The 23,256-nt window shown below is 45.8% G+C and overlaps 1 protein-coding gene across 3 annotated transcripts in view; it reads left to right on the top strand.

Moving 5' to 3' along the window:
- The first annotated feature begins 823 nt into the window (after positions 1-823).
- The window catches only part of STOX2 (storkhead box 2), a 110,082-nt gene continuing 87,649 nt past the window's right edge, over positions 824-23,256 (top strand). The window contains exon 1 of one of the 3 annotated variants that reach the window (XM_049771421.1): positions 824-1,280. In XM_049771421.1, the coding sequence (XP_049627378.1) occupies positions 1,115-1,280 (166 nt within the window). In that variant the 5' untranslated portion in view covers positions 824-1,114. The remainder of the gene's footprint in view (positions 1,281-23,256) is intronic. The other 2 variants (XM_049771422.1, XM_049771423.1) reach the window with 2 other exon arrangements.

Raw genomic sequence — 23,256 nt, 5'->3', positions numbered from 1 at the left:
CGACACGCACACACACATGCATGCACGCACGCACACGCCACCCGGGGCCCTGGCGAGGAGCGGCGGCGGCGTTGGCGGCGCGCTGCAGTGCCCAGGACGACCCGGGGCACTGCTGGAGGGTGGGTGGGGGTGTGCGGGCTGCAGAGCCGAGCTGGGATCCCCTTCCACAATCCCTTTGCGCACCCCACCCTCGGGCGAGAGTCTCCACCGCGGAGGACTGCGGGCAGCGCGCGCGGCGTGGACTGGACACGACACCACACGACACGACACGGTCAGCAAAGCCCCCCGGAGCGCGTCGCTGCTGCTGCTGCTGCTGCTGCTATTGCGAGAGATCGAGCCGCCGCCACCACCCCACCCCGCGCCCGCCTGCCTAGCCTAGCTTAGCCCCGCGCGCCCCGGTGCGCCCCGGAGGGCCTTGGCGCGCGCGTGTGTGTGTGTGTGTGTGTGTGTGTGTGCGTGTGTTGGGCGCTTGTGTGTGTGTGTGTGTGTGTGTGTGTGTGTGCGTGCGTGTGTTGGGCGCTTGTGTGTGTGTGTGTGTGTGTGTGTGTTGGGCGCTTTTGTGCCGCGCGGCCCGGCTCTGGGGCGCTGCTGAATCGGGCCATTGTCTGCTCCCGGCGCGTTCGCACGCTGCTTTAGTCTCGGCGCCCCCCCACTCCGCCCGCTTGCTCCCCGCCTCCTTTGGGGGGCCGGGGGCGCCTCCGGAACGTGCCTTTTTTTTTATTTTTTCTTTTTTTTCCCCCTCCTTCTCCTCTCCGCGCCGCTAGGAATCTGGAAGCTATAAGCCGGGGGGCGCATTGCAAATGAAGTGGAATGCTTTGTGGGACGTGTGGAGAAGCCTTGCCTTCGCCGTGGGGGGGTGTGGGGGCGTGCGGAGCGCCCGACCCGCCGCTGGCGGGGTAGACACCCCCACGACCATCACCGCCACCGAGGAAGGGGCTGGGAAAATGCGCGCGGGGTCCACCCGGGTGAAGCCGCAGCCGCAGCAGCAGCAGCAACAGCAGCCGCAGCAGCCAAAGGAGCAGCGCGCCCGGCGCTGAAGGCCTCGAGGATTTGGGGGGGTCCTCGCATCACCCCTTCCTTCCCCACCCCCCCGTCCCGTCCCCACCATCACACCATGAAGAAGACCCGGAGCACCACCCTACGACGCGCCTGGCCTAGCTCGGATTTCTCCGACCGGGCCTCGGAGCGCATGAGGTCCCGCAGCGAGAAGGACTATCGGCTGCACAAACGTTTCCCCGCCGCCTTCGCGCCCCCGGCTGCGCGGGGCTACATGACATCAGGTGGGTGACGGCGTCGCGGTCTCCCCCATCCCATCCCACCCCACGCCAGCTCCCCCAGCCTCCCCCCACCCCACCCCCGGGGGCCGGCTGCTGGCTGCTGGAGGGGCGCTAAGTTCTGGGGGGTGCCACCGCGGGACCCACATTGAGCGCATCATCCACCATTTTGGACCTTCTCCTCCTCCGCAGGCTTTTTCCCTTCACCCCAAAACCCAGCAGGCCTGCCTCGGCGATGTGATGTTGCAGTGGGGTGGGGGGGGGAGCTCGCGGAGCTTCGAGTCTGGGGGACTCGATGGGGGGTGGCATCGTGGGGTGGGGTGGGGGGCATCAGGGTTGCAGCGAAGAGCCAGCCTTGGCAAGAGCGTGTGCGCGCGCGCGCTCGGCTGGGCTGGCTGTTTGGCTTGCTAGCTGGCTGGCTGCTGCTTCCCGGAGCTTTTGTGCCAAGATCCTGCGTCCCGCCGTGCCACGGCTGATTGTCGCCTGGGCATCGCCACACAGGCTCCCACACACACCCCTTCTTTTTCTGTCACGGGAACAGGTTCCATCCAGGCACCGGGCTTGGGCATCCCTTCCCAGGCTCGGATGGGCACCGCAGGATGGATGGATGGATGGATGGATGGATGGATGGATGGATGGATGGATGGATGGATGCATTGGGCGGTTTTTGCATGCGCATTTTGGGGCTCACGTGTGGTGGTGTGAGCTGGGAATCAAGGTGGCCTGGAATTAAGGCAGCCGACAGGCCGGGAAGAATGGGGTTGCATGTCGGACCGAGAGGGCGAACCGAACCGAACACGGCCCGTAGGACCCAGGCTCGGGCCCAAGGCTCTGGGGCGCTTTCCAGAGCCTGTTGGGGAAGCCGAGGAAGGGCTTGCAAAGGGAAGTGGACTGGGGGAGGACTTGGGAACCCAGGGGGTGGAGGACTGGGGGCGGGGAGATGGGGAGGTATGTTGAAGCAGGAAAAACCCTGAATGCATCTTCCTGGTTGCCTGATTGTTTCCCCCTTGTCTGGGTTGGGGGAGGCAGAAGGGATTTTTTTTTTTTCTTCCAAAACGCAAGGCCTGGAGGAAGCTTGCTTAGGCCACAGCCGAGCTAGCTAGCTCTGCCCTGTTGAAAATGGGGAGACAGCTGTGTGGGTGGTGTTCTTGATCATCTCGCTCTGCTCTCGCTCCTAAAACAGCAAGTTGTGTGTGTGTGTGTGTGTGTGTGTTTGTGTGTGTGTGTGTGTGTTTAAACTGGGGGCAGCATGTACTTCACAAATGTTTTGTGACCCCCCCCCCAGTTGTATTAAAACGAACAAAAATAAAGAAACCGCAAATAAAATATAACCACCACCTTTCCTTTCTATTTTTTTCCCCATTGCCAAATTGGGCTGCACTAAGATGTTTGACTATTTTGGCAATAAGGTCCCCATTTGATTTTGCCTTTCATGACAAGCCAAATGTGGGAAGGCAGAGACAAGCTGGGTTTACACTTCAGCAGCGTAAGCCCTTTCCAGCGGTGCTGTGGGGTTCAGGCTTGTGGTTGGGTGTCAAGGTTAGGCCAAGAGCTGGTGGAGACAGGAACACCCAGGGCTCAGCCAGGCCTGTGAGATCTCTGATGGCTGCTGGTGTGGTTGTCTGGGGTCCCCACCTAGAGTTCTCCTTGTTTGGCTCCTTGTAAGAGGCTCTGGTTCCATGAGGCTGGTCCCAAGTGTGGATCCCTGGCAGGAGAAGGTGGCCCCATTTCTTCAGCAGCTGACTTGAAACACCAACCATTTCAAGCTCATTCCCATGGAACCTGCTAGGTCCAAAACATCATTTTTATCTGTGTTGGCAAAATGTCATCAAAAACCTCATTTTCACTCTTTGCAAAGTGTGTCTTCCCCTTAGTACACATGGCCCCCCCCTCTCGCTCCCCCCTTTATAAAACATTGGCTTTTATTTGTTTCTCTCATTTTCTGTCCTGAGCTACATAATGGCAAAGTCTACACTATTTTTGTGGTTGGTGGCTTGTTGCTTGTTGTACTGATTTAATGTGGGTTCTGTGGAGGTGGGGTAGGGTAGCTGTGTCATTCATTCATTCATTCATTCTGCATTGAGGGGGCAATTTGTGCCATTCATCTAGCATGTGAGGGGAGACTTTGTGCCATTCATTCAGCATCTGAAAGGGGAATTAATGACATTCATTCATTTATGCCATTCATTCATTCAGCATCCGAAGGGAGAATTCATTTCCTTCTTTCCTACATTCATTCATTCAGCATCTGAGGGGAGAATTCATGTCATTCAGCATGTGAGAGGGGAATTCATGCCATTCATTCATTCAACATGTGAGGGGAATTTGTGTTACTCATTCGAGCATGTGAGGAGAATTCAAATCATTGACTCAGTCAGCATGAAGGGAAGTTGTGTCATTCATTCATTCATTCATTCATTCAGCAGCTGAGGGGGGACTCCAGCCAACACTGACTTGCTGGATTCTCAGGAGGTCCAGGACTGCATGGAGGAGGGTTTGATCCAGGTGGGTGAGCTCTTCTTTAACCTGGGTTTTATTTTATTATTTAGAATTTTTAAAAAGTAGAATCACCATATATGATAGTTGCAAAGTTGTTCATGATTGAGTTTCATACAATGTCCAACACCCTTCACCAAGGTACATTTCCTGCCACCAGTGTCCCCAGTTGCCTTCCCCCTTTCACTGTCTCAATGGCAGATTCTCTCTCCCTCTTTCCCTCCTTCCCCCACCTCTTCTCTTTTTAGACACAGTGTTTTGCAGTACTGTTCCTGAAGGGATATCATGCTCATCATCGCTTTGCCTCCTTTCAGCTCCCACTTCTTTTCCGGAGTGATCATTTTCAACTCTCATTGTCCTAGTGGTCCCTTCTCCACCTTGGCTGCATTTCCCGCTATCTGTGGCAAGCTTCCTCCTATGAACTGGTTCCCCTGGCTCTTATATCTATTACCTTTGGGTTATACTATTATACTATACTATACTATACTATACTATACTATACTATACTATACTATACTATACTATACTATACTATACTATACTGTACTATACTATTTTATTTTAAAGTACAAACATTTCTTTCTTTTTTTGGTTTTGGGCCACATCCAGCAGTGTTTAGGAGTTACTCCTGGCTCTGCACTCCTAGTGGATGTTTGGGAATTCGTATGGGATGTTTGAGGTTAAACCTAGGTCTTTTCTGGGTTGGCTGTATGCAAGGCAAACTCCCTACCACTGTGCTGTTACTTTGGCCCCCTACTATACTATTTTAATACCCCACAGATGACTGTGATCCTTCTATGTTTTGTCCCTCTGACTCATTTCACTTAGCACGATACTCTCCATATTCATCTATGTATAAGAATGACCACTTTTCCTAACAGCTCCATAATATTCCATAGTACAGATGTACCACAGTTTCTTTATCCCCTCATCTGTGCATGGACAATTGTTGGTTTGCTTCCAGTGCCTGTTTTGACTAATGCCACAATAGGAGTACAGGTGCCTTTTCTGCCTTGTGATTTTGGGGCCCCTGCGATATATTCCCAGGAACAGTTCTGCTGGGTCTTATAGAAGCTCGATTTTTAGTCTTTTTGAGAAAAGTGAGTTTTGATTTCAACATTAGGCAATACCAGCCATACAGAGGGGTGAGTGATAATGGGTGGAAATAAGAAACATTAACACGGACCCCTGCAGCAGGCATTGGGAAAAATTCGTGGAGTCTCTATTTTTTTTGGGTGGGGGGATAGACCGTTTATATGCTACCTTTCTGAATATGACTCCTTTCCAAAGAGAAATGTTGCTAGGAGGATGGTATATTTGCAACACGTTGAGATCTTTTATAAGAAGCTCTTCCTCTTAAGAAATGGCAAAGAAAGTCTACTTGTGGAGCCAGGGATCCGAGACAGACAGAGCCTTTGTCCCAGGCCATGAAACAGGAGCTTAGAAACACAAGCAGCTTTTCAGATTTCTTCTTTCTGTTTGTCCAGCCATTTGGCATAACAACTATTAGTATTATTGAACTTCATCCGCTGTAAAAAGTTTCCTTTTGTTGGCTTCAGAGGAGAAGATAAGCCTCTTCACAGATGTCATGAATCACTTTGAACTTCAGCTGTGACTGTTTTTAGAAGTTCGACCCCCCCCTTAATGCTCCTAAAAAAAATAACAGATCCAAAGTATGGGGTAAAGCACCTTTAAACGCCTTGAGGGAAGGAGAATCCCCTGAAATTTTAGTGATGAGATTCTTTTGGTCTCTTTCCTCTCAACAATAGCAGGTTCAAGGTTAACTCTGTTTATTGGAGCAAAGTTGAAGACTTGTGAGTTTTTTTTGGTCATAGCTCCTACCAAGAAGTCGGTGGGTTGGAAGGTGCCGCTTGCCCTAAATTTGGCCCTTTTCAAACACTGTTAGGATCAATGACTCTTAGGCTCAAGAGGTTTGAAAAAAACACATTATGTCCTGCAAATGATATTGAGAGAGAGAGAGAGAGAGAGAGAGAGAGAGAGAGAGAGAGAGACAGAGACAGAGACAGAGACAGAGATACAGAGAGATCTGAAATGTTTCATCTTGAAGTCTGTTTTCTTCCAATCATATATTCATTCCAAATATTAATTCTCTGAATCCGAGAAAAGCTCAGGACCAAAGGAAGGGGCCTAGTTCCTCAAACCAAAAAACAGTAATTAAATATGAATGCCAAACTCCTCACAGACAGGGACATATCTGTCTCATTCTTGGTTCTCTAGCTGGGACGTTATCCCGTCTTTTGTGGGTGCAGTTCTCAGAATGTTCTTTTGTTTTGTTTTGTTTTTGTTTTTTGGTCACACCTGGCAGCGCTCAGGGGTTACTCCTGGCTCTACGCTCAGAAATCGCTCTTGGCAGGCTCAGGAGACCATATGGGATGCTGGGATTCGAACTGCCATCCTTCTGCATGCAAGGCAAACACCCTACCTCCATGCTATCTCTCCGGCCCTTCAGAACCTTCTTTATTAGAACTTCGACCCCTTTATGACAACAAAGCTGTAGGTCGCTAATTCTTTTCACTCTCCCAGTCTCCTTCCTTACAATTCATCTATGGGGTGTGTGTGTGTGTGTGTGTGTGTGTATGTGTGTGTGTATGGGGTGTGTGTAGTCTTCTATTGATTGATTGGAAAGTAATTTCCCACTCCAAAGGTTCTTTAGGTATATTTGTAAACATGTTGTATATACATGTGAATTCTCCCAAAGTTGTGAAATTATCTAGTTTATTATCTATCTATCTATCTATCTATCTATCTATCTATCTATCTATCTATCTATCTATCTATCTATCTATCTATCTATATCTATCCATCCATCCATCCATCCATCCATCCATCCATCCATCCATTCATCCATCCATCTATCTGTCTTTGGGGGCTACACCTGGCTATGCTCTGGTGTTCTTCCTGACTCAGCACTCATGAATCTCTCATGGTAGTGCTTGGGGGGCCATATGAAATGCCAGGGATTGAGCCTAGGACAGTTGCATGCAAGGCAAATGCTCTCCCCATTGTGCTATCTCTGCTGCAGATCATTGTTGTTTTAAAGAACAATGAAACAGTCTGAGGAGGGAGTACAGGAAGGAAGTTACTTTGCCTGCTAGGTACCATGCAAGTATGTGAGCCCTGAGTTCAGAGCCCTGAGTTTTGCACTATGAGCCCTGAGCACAGTCAATGTGGCCCCCAGATGAATAAATATTTCTAGAGGGATGACACAATAAGAGTCTTGCAGGGCCCGCTCCTTAAAATACTCCATATTTCCCTGCTGACCTTGGTGATTATTATATATGAGGAGAGCAGGCTGGACCCCCCCTTTTCCCCAGTTCATTTTCCTTTTATAAGAAAGCAGATTCTGGAACAGGGTAGATCATGAACCCCAGTTTTGCAGTCATGTTTGTTTGTGAGACTTGTGAACTTTCTGGAAGTTCAGGATGGAAACAGCTTTGATCTGGGACCTCTCTCTGGTGTCTCCTCCCTACGCTTGTTCCCCACTCCCCAGCTGGGCCCAGTTCTTTCTATAGATAATCCCTACTTGGCTATGGGATGGAGGGTCTCAGCATCCCTGAGTGGGAGGGCAGTATTTCTGAACATTTAGCCAACAGCCTCAGTGTGCCCCTTGTCTTCCTCCAGGCTGGATCCAGGTGTGTCTGTCACAGGGGTCAGACAGGGGTAGACAGAGGGGTGCAGCTTCTTCACATACAACATTTCTCTGCCTGGTTGCATCAGGGGCCAGAGTGTGGCCGAGCCCTGCAAGCCCCAGACATGGGCAGCTCTGAAGAAGCACCTAGCTGCTTCTCTTTCCGATCCTGGTCAGTCCGGCCTCTCCCACTGGGTTTGCATGGGAAGCTCTTGGTTGATGCTTTTCTTTGGGCAAGTGGGACTCTCAGTCTTGCTGTTGGTGGAGATGACTTTGTTCTTTGTCCCCAGGGGAAGGCAAAGTCAGTGTGAGAAGAGAAGTTCCATTTCCTTGGGATTTCTCTCTCTTTGACTGACCCCTGAACACTCACTTCTATTTGGGGTAGGGGAGGACATGGTAGAAAAACCTTCAAGGAGAAATTATGGGTTATATATTCGCACTTCTTGGTTTGTTTTGACTTTTGGATTTTATCTGGCAGTGTTCGGGGTTTATTCCTAGATTTGTGCTCAGGGGGTTGCTCCCAGGAGGTGCTCGGGAGCCTTGAAGTAACAGGGATGAAATATGAGTCTCCAGTATGCAAAGTCTCTTGGCCCCTGTCTGCAGCCCAGCTTCCATTTTCAGTACCTCTAGCATTGGGGACACTGCCCTTGGCTTTCGCTTTGGCACAGAGCTGCTTATGCCCAACTGGGATAAACCCAAAGGGCAGAAAGAAGCTGGCCAGATCCTTGTGGTGAGGCTGCCTGCCAACATGGACTGAGGACAGGCTTTGGCCAGTCATAGAAATGGGTATAAGTAATTAAGCCTAGACTCTTTAGGGCTGTGAGAAAATAGACCATCACTTTTGTCACTGCCATACAGCAAAGGACCTGGTTCTTCTTCTTCTTCTTCTTCTTCTTCTTCTTCTTCTTCTTCTTCTTCTTCTTCTTCTTCTTCTTCTTCTTCTTCTTCTTCTTCTTCTTCTTCTTCTTCTTCTTCTTCTTCTTCTTCTTCTTCTTCTTCTTCTTCTTCTTCTTCTTCTTCTTCTTCTTCTTCTTCTTCTTCTTCTTCTTCTTCTTCTTCTTCTTCCTTCTTCTTCTTCTTCCTTCTTCCTTCTCCTTCTCCTTCTTCTTTCTTCTTCTTCTTCTTCTTCTTCTTCTTCTTCTTCTTCTTCTTCTTCTTCTTCTTCTTCTTCTTCTTCTTCTTCTTCTTCTTCTTCCTTCTTCCTTCTTCCTTCTCCTTCTTCTTCTTCTTCTTCTTCTTCTTCTTCTTCTTCTTCTTCTTCCTCCTTCTTCATCATCATCTTCTCCTCCTCCTCTTCCTCCTCTCCTCCTCTTCCTCCTCCTCCTCCTCCTCCTCCTCCTCCTCCTCCTCCTCCTCCTCCTCCTCCTCCTTCTTCTTCTTCTTCTTCTTCTTCTTCTTCTTCTTCTTCTTCTTCTTCTTCTTCTTCTTCTTCTTCTTCTTCTTCTTCTCCCCCCCCCCAGTCCAGGCTCTGCATGGTGCTCTCCTCCCCTCCTCTACCTCTTCTTCCTCCTGCCTCTTCCCCACTGCCCTGAACTCTTATCAGTGCCCTCCTCCAACAGCTTCCATTGCCTTTAGTGCTTCTTTCTGGCATGTGGCTCTGAGTGGACCCCAACTTCACAGGTTGGGGTGTTCTGCCAAAGTGTCTTGAACAGCTCTCTCGTCCTTTTGTCTTCCATACCCTATTGAGTATGAAGTACGGACCCTTAAGATGTTCACTTGGACTTGGCTCCTGTCCCTTTGGTATCACCCGCACTAGATGGCAAGACAGTTCCTTGGGAGGACAGGGAGGTGCTGCCTGTTGAATTTTCATCACTGTTTTTAACTTAAATTTTATTTATTTATTTATTTTTTGGTTTTTGGGCTACACCTGGCGGTGCTCAGGGGTTACTCCTGGCTGGTCTGCTCAGAAATAGCTCCTGGCAGGCTCGGGGGACCATATGGGACACCGGGATTCGAACCAACCACCTTTGGTCCTGGATCGGCTACTTGCAAGGCAAATGCCGCTGTGCTATCTCTCCGGCCCCTTAACTTAAATTTTTAAAAAATTATTATTAATTGAATTTTGTGGGTAAGGTTTGGGTCATACTCAGTGGTACCCAGGGACCAGATGTGGCACCAGGGACTGAATTGAGATAGATTTTGTGACGGGCAAGCACCTTTATCTGCTGCTGTCTCTTCGGCCCCTTACCCTGGTTTGTAACATCCCAGAGCATGGCGTGGAGCAAGTGTTGAGTAAATGCTGGTTGGACAAAGGCCTGAAACATGGAGGCTCTTCTAAGGTCTGGGTGGAGTGAGGTCTTGTGTGAGCTTCTGCCCTGTTAATCTGTCCCCTTGGACCTGGTGCAGATAGTGTAGGGATCCAGGAGAGGCCTCCTTTTGAGACCAACTTTCTGAGGGAATGACAGAGCCAGATTTCTCTAAGGGGATGGTTGGACCAGCTCTCTGTGATGGCAAAGCAGACGATGGGAAGCCTTTGATATTTGGAAACAGCCTTCAGTTCAGCTGGTGGCTAAGACGTCTCTTGCCTGTGGTCCTGAGAAGGCACTCAGGAGTAGAGGTTGCCCTGAGGGAGCCTGTTTTTTGGGGAAAGATTAGATCACACCCCATCTCATCCAGGATCACTTTTGGAGGTGCTCCGGGACCACATATGGGTTTTGGGGCTTGACCCCAGGTTAACTCATACAAGGCCAGCACCCTGCTCCCATTCTATTTGCCCAAGCCCCTTCTGGACTTACTTTTGTTTGATTACTTTTGTTTTTTGGGGTCATACTTGGCATTGTCCAGGGCTTGCTCCTGGCTCTGTGCCCAGTGGACACTCTAGCAGAGCTGGGGGAGAACATATATGGTGCCGGGGATAGAACCAGGCTCGACCACATACAGTGTTTAGTTGTTTTGTTTTGTTTTGTTTTGTTTTGTTTTGTTTTGTTGTTTTGTTTGTTTGATGCTCAGGGGTTACTCCCGACTAAGAGCTCAGAATCTCCCCTTGGGGATTGGGGGACCATATGGGATGCCAGGGGATCGAATAGCAGTCCATCCTATGCTAACACTTGTAAGGCAGACACCTTACCTCTAGCTCCACCTCTCCGGCCCCCAGTGTTAAGTATTTTAACCATCGAACTATGTCTCCAGCCCCTTACTTGAGTCTTGAAGAACTGAGTGGGATGGTTTGTTGTTGTTGCTATTTATTCATTTATTTATTTATTTATTTTTGCCACACCTGGCAATGTTCAGGCTCTGCAGTCAGGAATCATCATCCCTGGTGTGCTCAGGGGGACCTTATGGGATTCCAGGGATTGAATCTGGGTCATTCTCTGCTAGCAAATGCTTTAGCTGCTCTCTGCTGTATCTCTGTGCCACTGGATGGGATTGGAAGAGAGACAGGAGGAGAAGGAGGAGAGAAAGAGGAAAAGGAGGAGGAAGACGAGGAGAGGAAAGGGAGCAGGAACAGTATGAGCCCAGGCTTGAATGAATGCTCTATGTCCATCCTGTCCTTCTGTAATTATGAAAGGAGAGAAAGATACTCATTTTGGTGGGGGGAATCTAGAAATAGAAGTGGGACCCCCATGGTCCCAGGACAGGTATGCTGTGTGTATCTGGAAGAAGAAAAAAAGTCTGAACAGAGTATTAGAGGAAGAAGTGTGTGATGAGAACTAGCTAGATGGATAGAGGGAAGAGTCAGATCATTTGGAACCCAGGACAATATAGAGAGTTCCTGGACCTCCAATGCTGGTCTTACACCATTGGGAGTTTGTCCCTGAAATCATTCCACATACCACCCATTTGATCATCAGCCTCATATTTCTTCTGGGACTCGTCACACTTTATTCATTCATTCACTTTATTTAAAGAAAATGCATCATGTTGCTGAACATAATGCATTTGTTTCCAGATAAGTGAAAACAAAGTTATTGAAAAAGAAGAAAGAAAAAAGAAAAAAAGGAAAAGGAAGAGAAAGAAGAAACTTTTAAAATTAAAAGGAAAGAAAACTGAAAAAAAAATAATACAGTAGGAAGCACATTTATGAAAACTACTGTATCTCTAATGAAGACATTAGTACAATAGTAGAAAGTTTAGTAAGCACTTGTTGTTAGATGTCCATTTTGTTAAATTGGAGTGTCCCTGAAGTTTGGTCAGATTAGTGTCCCCAGAGTGGATTGTAGAGTGGCGATGAAGGTGGGCCACCAGGAAAACAGTGATTCTGGGTAACAGAGTCAGTAGGCATGGCTTCGGCAGGGCTCGCCATAATTTTTTTTTAAATATCTTTATTCAAGCACCTTGATTACAAACATGATTGTAGTTGGGTTTCAGTCATTAAAAGAACACTCCCCTTCACCAGTGCAACATTCTCATCACAAGTGTCCCTAATCTTCCTCCCCCACCCCCACCTGTATATGAGAAAGTCATTCTACTTCTCTCACTCATTAACATTATCACTATAGTTGTCAGTGTAGTTATTTCTCTAACTGCACTTACCACTCTTTGTGGTGAGCTTCATATTTTGTCCTTCCAGCCCTCATCTCTATTGTTTCTGGGCATTATTACAATAATGTCTTTTATTTTTCTTAAAACGCATAGATGAGTGAGATTATTCTGCGTCTGTCTCCCTCTGACTTACTTCACTCAACATAACAGATTCCATGTACTTATAGAAAAATGTCATGCCTTCATCTCTCCTAATGGCTGCATAATATTCCATTGTATATATGTGTTGCAAGTCACCCATAAAATGTTTACATACACAACAATATGTACCACAGTTTCTTTAGCTATTCATGTGTTGAAGGGTATCTTGGTTGTTTCCAGAGTCTGGCTCTTGTAAATAGTGCTGTGATGAATAGAGGTGTGAGGAAGGGATTTTTGGATTGTATTTTTGTGTTTCTAGGGTATATCCCTAGGAGTGGTATAGCTGGATTACATGGGAGCTCAGTGTCCAATTTTTTGAGGAATCTCCCCATATTGTTTTCCATAAAAGCTGGACTAGATGGCATTTCTACCAACACTGAATTAGAGTTCCTTTCTCTCCACATTCCCATCAGCACTGATCTTGTTCTCATTATACTTTTAATGAGTTCATTTTGCTTTTAATTTTCATTGTAGTTGAACATGGCTCCAATATTATTAATATGTATGGTCTTGAGGCACAAAATGACTGCACCTCATCTCTACCTAAATACTGCAGGCCCTCCACCTTTGTTCTGACGTCATTCTAGTTCCCTTCTCTCTTCCACTCTCCGCATTGTTGACCATCTCAGTTTTGTAATTTAAGGCCATGGGCCCCTTACTAGTCAATCCTGTCCATTCTTCTTTCTCATAGACCTCAGATGAGTGAGGACATCTGGTATTTGTCCTTCTCCCTCTGACTTATTTTTCTTTACACGATGCTCACCGAAGTAGTAATGAAATGTAAGATTTCCTCTCTTAGTTGTGTGATTCCATCATATGTGTCCACCACCAAGTCACCACCACTCCTTGGTTGGGGTTACCTCTCTGTGCTGGCTGTTGCTCTTGCCATGAGCCCAGGGTGCTTCTTGAATGGATGTTTTTGTGTTGTGTGTGTGTGGGGTAGATGTGGAGAAGTAGAGTTACTGGGTCATATATAAATTCTGTTACTTTTTCTGAGGAATCTTCACACTGTTTTCCATTCAGGTTGGACTGGATATTCCCACTGGAAACAAGGGCTCCTTTTTCACTGCATCTCTGCCAACACTGTTTGGTTACTAGATTTTTGTTGGATGCCCTTCTCATGGGTGTGAGATGACTCATCATTGTCACTTCGATTTGTGTTTCCCTTATGACAAGCTACAATAAACACTTTTTCTTCTACCTTCCTACCTACCTCCTTGATTTTGATCGTTTGTATTTCCTAGACCTAATGATTACCTGTATTTGACCTACTTTTTACTTTAAATATATATACAGAAAATTTTACTTTTCTTTTGCTGTGAAGTTATCTCTTTCATTGTTTTATTTTTATAATCCCCACTAAAGTGAATATATAAGTATTCTAGAAACAAATAAATACTCAGCTAGGTACTCCCTAATATGAGCTCATGAACCCCAGTGGAACTCATACCTTGAACTGGAAAATCTTTATCTATCAAGGAATGGGGGATGGCTATGAAGAAGAAAGGGAAAATCTTCTAGAACAAAGGAATTGGCTGGCTATGCCAGGAAGGACAGTGGGCAGGAAGATTTGATGGAAGGAAGTAGAAAAGTGAGGTTGATAAGGAGAGTATCTGTGGGAACTCACATGAAGAATGGTGGTCCAGGTATATTGGGGGTTTGTTATTGGGAGATAGCAGAGGCTGACTGCATCTCTGTCACTGGAGGGGAAGTTTGGTTCAATGAACTTGGAGTTAGTTTTCTTGGGCTTCAGAATACTTGGATCATGAAGGTGTGTTTGGTTCACTCAGAGCCCTTCTCTGTTGTGTCTTCAATGTCAAATGCTTTTCCACTCTGGCCTGGCATGACTTGTATTTGTGCATCTTCAGAAGCTCTTGTATTATCTGTGGATCAAAAGGAGATGTTTTTTTCAGGACCAAACAACCGTATGAACATTGAGTAGAAATAAAATATGATCAGACTTAAACACCAAACACAAAGTCAAAGATAGCAGAATTGATACCCAATCTACAACAAGTTATATACAGAGGGGACCAGTTATGCTAGCAGGCCGGGGGCAAAGGAGGTGGATGCTGGGAACAGGGGTGGAGGGAGGACAACACTGGTGGTGGGAAATACTCCTGATTCAATGTCACTATGTACCTTAAATATTACTGTGAAAGATTCATAATTCACGTTGGTCACAATAAAAGTTATTAAAAAAAAAAAGGAGATGTTTTTTCTGTCTCAAGACAGGGCTGAGGAGAAGGATCAGGGCAAATGGACCTGGCCAGCTATGTTATATGTTGTCATTTCAAACATCTGTCAGATACCTTTTCAGCTCAGAAATGATGTCAGCTTCCAACAGAGCCAAAGGCTCTATTCATCTTTCTCCTTAAAACCAGGATGGCTTTTCCTGGCCAGCTTTGCTCTTTCTGAAGACGAAAGAGCATCTTTGGCAGCTGCCCATGGCAGTGACGGGTACCAGAATCTAGCCTGGCCCTACCTCAGGCCAGCGGTGGATTTAAAGGGAGTAGCTATCTTTGCAGTGAACACCCCCTGCAACCCCCAACCTCATTCTTCCTGCAAAGTCCTGTCTAGTTGTTTCCCCTGACAACCATGAGGCTGGTTATTGTTTTGATGATCATAGCCAACTTTTGCCTTGAAATCATTTTGTTCATTGGATCAAATGAAACCCTCTGTTAGGAGTGAGGTACCTTGGCCCTCCAGTATCTGAATCCCTTTGCTGTGTCTGATTTCCCCCAGGTATGAGTTGAATGTGGGTTTTATCCAACTGATATATTCAAGTCCTAACTTCTGGGGACTTGTGCATATGATGTCACCAGGAAATAGATCTTTGTTAGTAGAAATCTGGCTCTTCTGGGCTTGGAGGCCCTCAAATCCAGTATTACTGGTGTTTCTAAAGAAAGAGGAAAATAGGGGCTGGAGCAAGAGCACAGAGGGGAGGGCATTTGCTTTGCATGTGGCTAACCTGGGTTCAATCCCCGCCATCCTAATATAATGCCCTGAGCCTGCCAGTGATTTCTGAGCATAGAGCCAAGCTTAACCCCATAACACTGCTGGTTGTGGCTCCCAAATAAATTAAAAAAACAGAGAATAGACAAAGGCATGAGTAGGGGTTGGGAAGGCCATGGGAAAACACAGATTTGGGGGATGCTCAGCATGGAGAAGGCTCACCCCAAAACATTCAGAGAAAGGCAGAAGCAAATTCCCCTCCACACCTCCACGGGGAAATTGCATCACCTTAATCTCCATGCCCCACTTCCAGGTCCCTGTCTTGCTTGAGACCATCTAGATTGAGGGCTGTGTTGGCTTCACTGGGAGCATATTTTCCATTCTTCATATCCAGGATGCAAAACTGAGCCTTTGTTGGCAGTGCACCCTGGACTGTAAAGTCAGGGTGTGTGACCTGGACTCCCCAGGGACACATCTGGTATCATCTCGGGCCTGTAGTCGCCAACCCCTATAATTGCTTCACTTATGCAGTACCCACATGCTCAAGGCTTCCTCCTACCTCTGCACTCAGGGATCATTCTATGTAGGGCTCAGGAACTATATATGGAGCCAGGGATCTAATCTGGATTAGCTCTATGCAAAGCAAGGACCTTAACCACTAACCACTGTGCAACACAACTTGTGGCCCCATTCTTCAAGCACAATCTCTGTGTTTGCACTTTCTGGGTCCTCATTCCCTGCATCCAGCCAGCTTGCTCCTGGTCTCCATGGTGTAGTTCTTGGGAAAGCAGGGCCTGATGTGTAGAACCAGGACTCCTTAGCACCCCTGAAATTTTTGACTTATCACATTCACTGGGGTGGGGGTGTTTCCCTTTTCTGTCTGAGTCTCTTTTTTTCCCTGTTCTTGAATGCCTGGCTCTTCAGTTTGTGCTTACAGGAGCCAGGAAGGACCTAGGTACCAGGAGGAGTCAGACCACTTACTGCATAGTGGGAACCCATGACCTCTGACCTTCCTGTGGTTCCTGGATGTCTCTATGACTCTGTGTGTGTGTGTGTGTGTGTGTGTGTGTGTGTGTGTTTCTGGGCCACACCTGGCATGCTCAGGATTTACTCCTGTGCTTAGGGGTCACTTCTGGTGGGGCTCAGGGAACCCTCTATGGCATTACAGATGGATCCTTGGTCTATTAATTGCAAGATAAGTGCCCTCCACTCAGTGCTCTTTCTCTCTGGACAGTAACTTCTTTCATTCTTCCTTTTTTTTTTCGGGCCTCACCCATTGGCTCTCAGGGGTTATTCCTGGTTTTGCACTCAGAAATTACTCCTGGCAGGCTCGGAAGACCATATGGATTGAACCTGGGTCAATCATGTGCAAGGCAAACACCCTCCCCGCTGTGCTATCACTCCAGCCCCAAGTAACTTCTTTGTTGAACAGTATTCAAGGCAGCTGACCTTGGCTCGTTGATAAGCAGCTTCCAGGGGAATTATATTTGGGTTTTGTTCTTGCTTTTGGGCCATAGCCAGCAGTGCTCAGTGTCTACTCCTGACTCTGCTCAGGAATCACTCCTGACTATACTAGGGAATCCTGTGGATTACAGTGATTGAACCTGGGTTGGATCCTGCAAGGACTCTGTCATTCTTGGCCCCTACCAGGGTAACTGTGATGTATCAGTAATCCTGACCAATGCAGAATTCAATTCAGGGAGCAGTTTAGATTCAGCTAGAGAGCAGGGAAAGAAGGCTTAGCCCTTTTTTCCAACATGTGAGTTCATTCATTTCTGGGTCATCTTTTTTCCCTCCTTCCTCTCCTCTCTTCTATTTATGAAAAGTTGCTTAAAAACTTGTAGCACTTGTGGCATCTCACTTTTGCCATCTGTTGTTGGGAGAGTGATGAGTGAGTTTTATTCTGTGTTTGAGCATAAAACCAGCTCCAGTTCGTAGGATTGGCTTTTCCCTGGCCTTTTCCCTTTTCCCTTCAGAGGAGCATCAGTGGAGAAGTGGTGTGAGAAATGGTAGGGTAGTGCCAGACCAACTAGTTAATTGCCCTAGGAGGGCAGAAGATGGGAACTACAAAATCTTCATTTGCCTGGAGCGGTTGTACAGGTGGAAAGATGCTTATCTTGCATGCAGTCAGCCTAGTTCAAGCCCCATGACGTTGCATATGGTCCTTTGAGCCATCCCAGGAGTTATTCCTAAGAACAGTGTCAGGAGTAAGCCCCTGAGCACTGCTGGATGTGGCCCAAACCTATCCAAACTCAGAAAAATAAAATCTTAAATAGGCAGTTATCCTGTATGAGATCTTATCTAGCTTCTGAAAGCTTCTCAGGGGTCTGCTATGTCAGTAACCTACAGCAGGGAATGAATATGGAGGACATGAGAGCAATGTTTGCCTCAATTTCTGCAGGACTTGTCAACCCTGATTCCTGTAATTTTAGGAATATCACACATTAAATGTATTATAAATAAATCTAAATGCTTATTCTTCAGAACACTTCAAAATTGTCACTAGGCTCTATAATAGGAAGTCTGTCTTACAAGTTGCATTGCTCTGGGACCATATATAATAATTACAAATAATCTTTTTTAAATCACTCACCTTTATATGGTTCATTAACTCTTAACACATTTAGACACTAGGCCTAACTAGTCTGAACAAATATAGTATAGGCTTGACAGCTCTTTAAAAATGTGATTGTAGTTTCTCTGTATTTTTAATGTCATGAGGGGACCCCAAAGAAAGAAGCTTATAGAATCAAAAAATCAAATAAAAAAATTAAAAAAGAATCAAAGTTCTTGTATTCCATTTCCTTAGATTAGAATCTCTTAATATTTGCATACCTATTCTTTTAACTTCTCATTGTTTTTTTTCTTTCTAATGATTTACCCCAAGAGATCTGATCCATAAACTACTTGTTCAGGGCAAAGGATTTAACTACATGTGGTGAATTTAGCACCATTCAGAAACTTCAGTCATCTTTGTCACAAGACTTTTCCCAAATTCACTGTGTCCTATTGCCTAGTGAGAGTTTTTCCTTGAATTGCAAATGCATTTAATTCTGTAAACTCAAGTCATTTTTATTCTTTCCTTTTTATGATAAGGTTTCTTCATATTGTAACATCTGTCACTAGACCTTCCTTAAAAAAAAAAAAAAGATTTCCTTCCTTTTTCAATCCAAGTCATATTCTTCTTGGGTAGGCAGACCCCATTTCCTTCATCCATTTTTCTGTGGCTAGACATTTGGGTGGTTTCCACATCTGGGCTGTTGTGAATGATGTTCCAAACTGGGTGTACTGAACTAGAATTCCTGCTTGTAATTCCTTTAATACTTAAAGAAAAAATGGCTGGAGTCATCGATGATTTGAGGTTTAAGGTCTTGGTGAGACCTCATACAATTTTTCATAAAGATCACACCATATATCTTCTATTTCTCTCAAAATTCTTGTTTCTCCATACCTCACCAATGCTTATTTTTGTCTTTTCTTCTGTGCTCTGAGAGCCATCATCCTATGAAGAGAAGGGTGAGGAGTCTTGTATCTTAGGAAGAATAGATATTCTTAGACTGAGTTCCAGATCTTTCCACTCTGGGAAGCTCCCAAAGAGCCCAGAAGTGGGCTGAGGTGAATGTCTCTCACACAGAAAAGTAGGGAAATTCAGGAGGCTTCTTCTAGAGAACACCTAGGGCCCTGTTACTTAGCCCAGTGGAAGGTCAAAGTCAAGATAGCACAACAAAATGCCATCTGATTTCTTGGACTTGGATTGGGATCTGAAATTAGAGTCAGCCTGTGTTGATTAGAGTGTGGTTGGCTTAGAGGAAAGTGGACCATTGATTCTGAGGGGTGCTGCCAAGAGCAGGTAGTAGGTAATGCCTGTGGAAATTCATGTGTCCTAAGCAAGGGGACATATAAGGTGTTTCAGAGTCATCCTATTGGCCATGTCAGTGCGGTGCTGAGCTCCAACCATCTTGGAGAGAGTCTGGTCAGAGGGGGCGAGGGGTGGAAGCTTGAGGGATCTGGAGTGGGTGGTACAGACATCTTGGCCTCATTCCTCATGTATTCAGACATGTGGCTTTGGAAGGAGGCCCAAAGTGCTGCATTTCTAAAACTCCTAAAGTGATTCGGAGGTTACAGTGGGTCTGGTTGCCACAGACCCGGGGAGACCCTTGTCCCCAAGAGTCAGCCTTCACTCATTTGCTCCCTCAAGCCCCCTCAACCTACCTGGGGAGGGCATCTCCTAGGACTTGTTTCAGAGAATGCAGATGTCTATTTGCTTTTCACAAGTCCACAGTTTCCCAGAGATCTATGAGAAATGTTGTGTGTGGAACCATGTTCAGTTTGCAGTCAGGGATGGTGGTGGTGAACCAAGGGCTTCTGGGATAACACTAGAGACCTGCCTCAAGGACTGGTAAGGTTGGTGAAAACCGAGTCAGTCCTTCAGGTTTTCAGGGTTGAGCCAGTTTGGCAGGGCAGTACATTGGGAACTGATAAAAAAGGTTCACACGGCCATGGAGTCCTCTTTGGAGATTCCTTGGAGGTGGAGAGAGATCTAGAAGGATCTTACACAGGCAGAAGCTGTGGGTTAATTCTGAAGATCATGACTCACAGAAGAATATTAAGCAGGGAAGGGACATGCTGGGATTTGCATTTGCAAGAGATCATCTTGGCTCAGGGAAAAGTGGAGAGAAATGGAGGAAGTTATCAGAAGAAATGGATAGGTTGGACATGAATATGGCTCAGATGGGGCCCAGTAGCTTTCCAGACCAATAAAGTTTGTTTCCTCAAGGCAGGAGAGCAATGGGTGAAGCAAAGGGTAAGGTGGGGAAATCTGTGTTGGCCATGGAAGAGGGACGTGGAGATAGCTTGATGAGTGACTGGACATGCCCAGCTGAGGTTGGGTGCCATGAATTTGGGTCCAGCAGACGATTCATTTAATGGGTTGAGTTCTGTAAGCAGCGTATCTAGTGGAAAAACTAGATTGTCTGCATTCTCAAGGATTGGCTCTTGGCCTTCTTCAGAAGGAGTGTGATTCCTTAGGAAGCTCAGGTAGCTTCTGTTTCTGTCATGTCCTGTGAAACTGGGGCTGGACATGCATACTTTTCAAGTAGGCTGAATCTGAACCAGTAACACAGAAGCTCAACTGGCACCAACTGTAGCACAGTCAATCCTCAGACATTGACTGTACTAGTTAATATATGTGTGTGTGTGTGTGTGTGTGTGTGTGTGTGTGTGTGTGTGTGAGAGAGAGAGAGAGAGAGAGAGAGAGAGAGAGAGAGAGAGAGAGAACAATAATTGTAAGCTGATCCTTGACCCTTATTGATGTCAGCTTAGATAATACCATTGGCCTTTGTGTTGTAACAAACAATATGAAGTAAATTTGTTTGTGCTCACAAGTGGGCAGGCAGGGTGGTGGGTGGGAAACTGGAAACACTGATGAAGAGAAGTTCACATTGGTGATGGCATTGAGGCTGATACATTCAGGCCTGAAACAACTGTACTATGAACAACTTGGCCAATCATGGTGTTATAATAAAAAATAAAATAACATAAAGAGGCTGACCAAATAAATGCTTTTATATAGTGAGACCCATAATAGGCTCTCAGAGGAAGAGGACAGGAGTATGGATAAAAGGGATTGGCTTGCAGAGAGTAGATGGTATCCATGTTCACCAGCTCACTAGCATGCGCTCTCAGTTTTTCGTCACATGGCCATGCAATGTTGCTTCAAGGGGGTGCACACCCAGTTGGTGAATTGAGGATGTGCTCAGTGAGGATTTTCCCAGAAGGCGTGTGTGCGTGAGTGCATGTGTGTGTGTGTGTGTGTGTGTGTGTGTGTGTGTGTGTGTGTGTGTGTGTGTACCTCTAGTCAAGAGAAATGGATCATCTAATTAGGCCCCTGTCAGAGGGGGCTTGCTTTGTTTATAATGTTCCACTCGACAATGTAATAAATACGACCAGGATGAGAATTGCACTAATTTGGGATAATGAGGAGGAAGGCTTGTCTAAATAAGTGAAAGATTTAAATTTTATAGAATGTTTAATGAAATGGAGTCATTACTTCCCTGTCCTCAGGCTATCTAATGAATGGATAAATTATTTATAATTAGCATATCAATGGTTTCCCTGTAAGAGATTGTGCCTTTCGTATTTGAAAACAGGTTATTTTTCCTTTCTTTAATAATTTATAGGGTCTTCTGAATCCTTATTTATGTTACTCCTTTTACTAACGAAAGATGACCTAAAGTAATCCAACCTTTTCCTGTCAACCCTAAATTCCAGTTGGTAGGTTTATTTTTCCGTGTGTGTGTGTGTGTGTGTGTGTGTGTGTGTGTGTGTGTGTGTGTGTGTGTGTTGGGGTCAGGGGTCTCCATAGCAGTAATTATTAGGGTTTTACTCCTGGTTCTGTTTTCAGGGGAGCAAATATTTGGTGCAAGGGTTTTAATGGGATCAACTGTTTGCTAGGCCTTCACTCCTGTGCTATCTGCCTGGCCTCACTCACTTGTTAGATTTTCAGGTGCAATTTCATGTATGGGAGGGCTTAGGAAATCTTCGTGCTTGAAGATATACTATTTTCTTTTTCTTTCTTTCTTTCTTTCTTTCTTTCTTTCTTTCTTTCTTTCTTTCTTTCTTTCTTTCTTTCTTTCTTTCTTTCTTTCTTTCTTTCTTTCTTTCTTTCTTTCTTTCTTTCATTTCTTTCTTTCTTCCTTCCTTCCTTCCTTTCCTTCCTTCCTTCCTTCCTTCCTTCCTTCCTTCCTTCCTTCCTTCCTTCCTTCCTTCCTTCCTTCCTTCCTTCCTTCCTTCCTTCCTTCCCTCTTCCCCTCCCTTCCTTCCTTCTCTCTTTCCCTCCCTCCCTCCCTCCCTCCCTCCCTCCCTCCCTCCCTCCTCCCTCCCCCTCCCTCCCTCCCTCTCCCTCCCTTCCTTCCTTCCTTCCTTCCTTCCTTCCCTCTCTCCCTCCCTCCCTCCTTCCTTCCTTCTTTCTTTCCTTTTTTTTTTGCTAATTTTGGGCCACACCTGGTGACGCTCAGGGTTACTCCTGGTTATGTGCTCAGAAATTGCTCCTGGCTTGGGGGACCATATGGGATGCCAGAGGATCGAACTTTGGTCTGCTCTAGGTTAGCTTGTGCAAGGCAAACAAAAGCCCTTCCACTCGTGCCACCACTCCGGCCCCAGACATACTGTTTTCTAAGTAAAATTAAAAAAAAAAAAAGAAATACTATATTTTTCGACATATAAGATGACTGGGTGTATAAGACGACCCCGTAATTTTACAGTTAAAAACATAGGTTCAAAGGTTATACCTTAAAAGACTTCCTCTCTGACTTTGGCTAATCTGAGCAGGCTTTTTACAGTGTAGATTCGGGTACAGAACACTGTCTAATTTGCATGCATAAAAAGCCTGCTTGCATTGGATGAGTTAGAGAGGTGGTCCATGCGAGCCTTGCAGTGATTGGTGCAGGATCAAATTGGAAAATTTGTTTCGTGGCAATATCCAGATGATTTTCATTTAGCGGCATATCAAAATGTTTTTCGGGATATACTGGGCATATAAGACAACCCCCTATTTCAGTTGACTTTTTTTCGTTTCAAAGTCACTGGAAAATACGGTAAATATTTCAACTGTGTATGTGAAAATGTGTTGTTGTTGTTTTTTTTTGGGGGGGTGCAGTGTCCCAGTCAGTGCTTAGGAGGTCTAGATCAGGTAATTCTTAGCCTGTGGTTCAAAGTCAGGGAGATCTGGGGTGCCGAGAACGATCTGGACCTCCCTTAACAGTGGTAGTAGTCTGGGACCCTGACTAGGATCACATCCAGTGATGCTAAGGGTGAGAATCCTGTGGAATCTGGAATCAGATTGTGATCAGATGCCTGCCAGGCATGGGTCTTAATTTGGGTACAATTTCTCTGGTTCTGAAAATGCACTTTTAAAATTCAAGAGGAAATAAGACATAAACACTCAAGATACATCTTCAAAAAATAAAGGCATGCACTTTAAAAATAAAAAATAAAAGGTTGAGCTATCTAAAGTAGACCAGTCATCAAAATTTATGAAGAGACTATTTAAAGGAAACCATGAAAGTGACACATAGAAAAACATATTCTAGAAGAAATAAGTAACCGGAAATAATAAGTAACTGGCTTTAGGTCCCCTTGCCCAAATATTTTTAGAATTTGAGAGGATAATAGCATTCATTTATTAAGGAGCGGCTGGTTATAGACTTGCATTTTGCAGCCAGGCGTAGGTGATGACTATTATCAGCATCTAGTGCTAAG

This window comes from Suncus etruscus, chromosome 4, assembly GCF_024139225.1.
Source record: "Suncus etruscus isolate mSunEtr1 chromosome 4, mSunEtr1.pri.cur, whole genome shotgun sequence".
NCBI lineage: Eukaryota > Metazoa > Chordata > Mammalia > Eulipotyphla > Soricidae > Suncus > Suncus etruscus.
This window is presented reverse-complemented; position numbering and strand designations above follow the sequence as displayed.